We start from the raw sequence: 4,830 nt of genomic DNA, 5'->3' as shown, positions 1-4,830 counted from the left end.
CCCAGCTCAGGTTAGAATGGGTTCCAGGTAACTTTCTCAGGACGTGGGTGATGTCAGGAGCAGAGTCTTTGCCTCAGCGCATGTCAGCTCACATGCTCTGAACACTCTGAGGATCTGTGTTCACCTGAGACGCTTCCCCATCAGTACTACCCACAAAAGTAGAAGGCCAAAGCCCTGATGGAGGAGACAACGTCAGGAGAAACAGCACAAGTACTAATACCAATACACTTGCCTTTTTGCCTGAAGTTCCTTCGTGTGGAGATACACCGGTATTGCTTAGCTTGGGATTTGCAGAACTGCCTTGTGTATCCACTACCTCCATCTTCATTGTTTTTCTGGGCACAAGCTCTACATCATCATTATCACAGGAGTCCTCACATGGCGTCTTATGGGTTTGTATTTTCTTTTCTGCTTCTGTAACAGTTTTCCCCGACTCTTCAGCAAATTGCACCGTGTAGGGGTAAAGTTTATTCACAATATGCAGAACCTGGCCTGGCTTCATTTTCACCTCTTCATCCTTGCCAATACTCACGAGATCAACACTAGTTGGATTGACTCCTATCTTTGGTAGGGAGAAAAAGGAAAAAAAATAGCAGATGATGTCACAACTGGAATCACCAACTACCACTCCGTTGTCCTGGAATATCACTACCCTGGAAAGCAAATATGTTTTGTATTCACTGCACTCCCTCCCCACACCGACCCACTCTAGAGGATCAGGGAAGTCCAATGCTGGAGACACCTCCCTATGGCCTAGTCTTGCGATCACAGCTGTCGGCACACGACCCTCAGGGGCATGGTGTCGCAGGGACCCGACAGTTCTGTAGCAGCTGGCTAGAGTTACAGCAAGACCTATGCCGCACTTAGCTCAAAAATATTAACAACCTATTGAACAACTGTTAAAATAGTAACAGCCTTAGTAACAATTATTTCTGAAGAGTAACAAGTTTTAACAAATTATTTCAGTCCAGTCATCCCCAGGAAGTTTCCAGTTTTCAAATTATTTGACTTTCTTCTCCTTTTTACTACATTTTGTTTTCTGTTTCTACCAAATGCTGTCCCATCAACACATTTGCCTTCAAATACACAAGCACACTCTTCTGGCTCATTTCAAGAGAGAAAGGAGTTCAGGCTCACAACTGCTGGCTCCCCAAGCACAGCCCATTGCTAACACTTGCAACATACTCCCTCCTGCGCAGGAAAAAAAAAACAAAGAAAAATCAGGAAAAAAAGTCTCTCTGAGCCCCCAGAAGAGTCCACTACACAGGGATCAGCTCCTTGCTCCTGTTTTTTCTTTCCCAAGCCAAATGTGATAACCCTTCTCCAGCCCACAGACTGTGATCAAACATGGTGACAACACTTGCCTATTCCTTCAAGAGAGGCTAAACCTCTCTGCCCACCTCAGCTTGTGCAGGGTATGTACCAGCCTATCTGTATTTTTATGTTTTTATTTTCATTTCACATCTTACACTTTCACAAAATCAACTCTGTTATTTATTCTGTTCTAGCAGAAAATGAGGAAAGCAAGGTCAAATTTTCACCTGCCTCTCTCATTGCATCAGTTTACAGCTCTATGCAACTCTAAAATAATTTTCCCCTCAAAACACTGTTTTAAAGACTGAGAAGTTACCTGAAGTTTAGCCGATAATTGAAAAGCTATACATTTTCCTCTGTCTCAGGCATAACTGATAACACAAAGTGGTGTGGACAACCTACAGTGACTGCTTGATAGACGGCTTTTGCCTGATCATGAGGGTGACCCTAGGGAAACTAGGAGTCTCCGACTCCAGCAAAATGCTTTTGGTTAATGTTTATGCATGAAACGAGCTTTAGGAAACCAGCTCTTCCCTGTGACTGATAAACTCTGTCACAGAATGTTTCTTTAGCTTTGTCACTGCGATACCTGCCTGCCTCACAAGATGGTACTGTGCCTCTCATCACTTGGTATTCACTGTGGTGAAGCACCCGCCTGACTCCAGCCAGGATCTCTTCAGTCTACACTTCCACAGTTTCACTCAAGTCAAGTCACTTCACATCCCCCGGGCCAATATGTTGGCCAATATGTTCAGCAGTTGTTTGCTACCAAACAACTGATCACTGGAACCCTGCGCTGCACACAAATCACCTGGGAAGCAACTCTAAAGCAGGCGGCGAAAACATGCTAGCACCCAGAGCCCTGAGATTCCCGTAACATGGTATTCAAATTGTGGCTAAGGCTGACTTCTGTGAAAAACTGTCTGAGAGATCTTTGCCAGATTCACCAGATACTGGTGGGGCCCCTGTGCTTCCTGAGCTCTGGAGGTGTTTTGACAGAAGATGTTACTCCTCAGTAGGCAGAACACGTTGATGTGTTGTCCACACGTGCTGATGTTGCGGGTGCACATACATGCCCCAGCACCTGAAGCCAGAGAATTTTCCGTTCATATTATCTCAGGAATACTGGTCCTCATAAGTATGAGAGAGTAGGCCTACATCCATCCAGTTAGTAACATGAGAATGCCTTCAGTGCTGTCTCACATCCCATCCCTTCCCAGAGGGGACCACACCTTCAGCTCTATCAGCCATCAAAACAAAAACCTTCCACAACTGCCTAGTCCCATTAGCATAACAACCAATTTGACCTTAAGTGAAGGGCTGCCTCAGCTTTGGAACTTTAAGGCTCAGAAGGCAGACCAGCAAGTTTAGGGGAAGAACTCCAAAATCTCCCAAACGTAGCGCCTGGAAGAACAGGTTGAGGATTCACAGCAGCATTCCCTGATGCTGCAAGTCTGGCTGTCTGAGACTGGAGCATATCTGGAAGGAATAGTGCAGTCCTTCCATTGAGGTATTAAAAAAAAAAAAAAAAAGAGACAGATCCCTTCCGAGGACCACTCGCTGTGCTCTCCTTGGTCACAAAACAGCTTCAGGCCCTTCAGACCCAGTGATCAGAATCATCACTTGCAGCATTTGTGGAGTTTAAGTACAACAACCGTCCCAGGAAGTATCAGAAATATTGTACACCCATTTAAAAACATACCTGCTTAACCGTGACATACCCCTTGATACAGTCTGCTTTTAACTGAACTGGAAAGAAAGAACAAAGCATCACAAAACAGTGTAAATAAAAAGGCCAGAACTCTGTTGAACCACCCCTTGCAGAAAACACTCCTGTATTTCAAGATCTGCTACCTTCTGAAGCTGATCTCTGTGAATGTACACAAAGAATAATTCTGCCCCATCCTGTTTCCAGGACCACAGGAAAAATGGAACCAACCCATACACTGAGTCACACCTGATTATTTCACATCACGGATCAGCAAAATTACTTCAGAATAAAGGTGAAATCTGTGGAAGTCTTCCACACGTTCTTGCTATTCTCACCAGCCCTTTATGACAAGAAGGCATGGAGCAGGACTGTGTCCAGCGGGAAGAAAGATAAGGCAGGGAAAATGTGAAGGGGAGTATTTTATATATCACAGATATTTTTATATAACTTGCCAGTGCATCTATAAAATAACAAGTCATACTAAAACTCAGTTGGTGGAAGACTACAGAGATGAAGTGCCACTCACAAAGCAAGAGTGCAGGCAGCGGAACATGCCTGCGAGCCTGGGGACGCGCGTTAATGTTCAATGCCTTAGTCTACGAAGGCACGTTTCCTGTTATTAGGTGTCTCCTCTGATTTTTTAGGACCCAGAGATCTTCGTTAAGTGCTTATAAAAAAAACACTTGATGCCTTCAAGAATCGGGCAACACTATGGACCATGCAGAGAAAGGAGACCATAAGCCAGCGACTGCAGGAGCAAGCCTAAGGAAAGCCTGCTTAGATTTCAAGGAAAAACTGTGATTTCCCATTTAGACCCTGCTCAAAGCAGACTTATGAATCAGGCCAAAACACTGGTCCATTAGCTTCACTGTAATTTAGCCAAACAGAAGAATGATGTTTATTGATAAACAAGAGTGCCGTACTCGCATCTCACACTCTTCACAAGTTTGGTTGCTGCTGCATGTAGAAAGCGGGATTTGAGCTATGCCTTACCTTGCTGCCGTGAACACTTCCTATCCGTTATCCCAGTCTCTGGGCCGCGCCCAATTACCACTGCTTCCAAGTGTGGCAGTTTCATTCGCTGACTGCATTTCTCTTTCCCCACGAGCCAGCACACACGCATCACTGTCCTACAGAGCAAAACAAACAGTATGTTACCAACACGCAGCTTCCCGATGGGTCACCTTCTTGGAGAACGGGGTCCAGAAGATTCTGCTACCAGCCTATTCATTAGCCGAGTCGCTTCTGCTAACTGGGTTCACCTTTCTGAAATTCAAGGCAAAGCACAACGTTAACACTAGCATAACCTAAGAGCAAGCTGCTGTTGAAAGGGCAATCCTGTTTTCCTTCCTTCTACATCACCATATATTCTCACGTGCACGGCTCACGTATCAGAAACATCAACTGGATCAACAGTTCTATCTGACAGAAAAGCCCACCCACAAAAAAAGTTATTTGTTTCCCACCGAATCAGAGTTGATCTGAGAGATTAACTTACCCACCAAAACAAAGAAAGCGGCGGAAGACAGAGAGGGCGAGAGAGGGGGATACCTTCATCCAGCAACAGTCTGCAGATGGACCGTGCTACAAAACCGGACCCTCAAGCCTTCGCCCGTTTGACCCTGGACAGCAAAGACCCCGCGCCCTCCCCCCTGCCCGGTGCTTGGCGCTAAGCGCTCCTCCCCCCAGCTCTGTGGCGAGCTTATCCCGCCGGAAATCAACCCTCCGTCCCCAGTGCAACACCAGCACCGCCACACACCCAGAAACGTGGGACGCGCGGGGAGGCCCACCCAGCTGCACCACCG

At 46.1% G+C, this 4,830-nt stretch overlaps 1 protein-coding gene across 2 annotated transcripts in view; it reads right to left on the bottom strand.

The window, feature by feature from the left end:
* APTX (aprataxin) overlaps nucleotides 1-4,597 on the bottom strand; it is a 10,760-nt gene extending 6,163 nt beyond the window's left edge. The window contains exons 1-4 of one of the 2 annotated variants that reach the window (XM_009328938.1): nucleotides 4,524-4,597; nucleotides 4,019-4,155; nucleotides 3,017-3,063; nucleotides 233-562 (exon numbers count right to left, since the gene is read on the bottom strand). In XM_009328938.1, the coding sequence (XP_009327213.1) occupies nucleotides 233-562; nucleotides 3,017-3,063; nucleotides 4,019-4,155; nucleotides 4,524-4,582 (573 nt within the window). In that variant the 5' untranslated portion in view covers nucleotides 4,583-4,597. The remainder of the gene's footprint in view (nucleotides 1-232; nucleotides 563-3,016; nucleotides 3,064-4,018; nucleotides 4,156-4,523) is intronic. The other variant, XM_009328939.1, reaches the window with a different exon arrangement.
* Nucleotides 4,598-4,830: the final 233 nt, after the last annotated feature.

The sequence above is a fragment of the Pygoscelis adeliae genome, unplaced genomic scaffold (genome assembly GCF_000699105.1).
Source record: "Pygoscelis adeliae isolate BGI_AS28 unplaced genomic scaffold, ASM69910v1 Scaffold127, whole genome shotgun sequence".
Classification (NCBI taxonomy): Eukaryota; Metazoa; Chordata; class Aves; order Sphenisciformes; family Spheniscidae; genus Pygoscelis; species Pygoscelis adeliae.
This window is presented reverse-complemented; position numbering and strand designations above follow the sequence as displayed.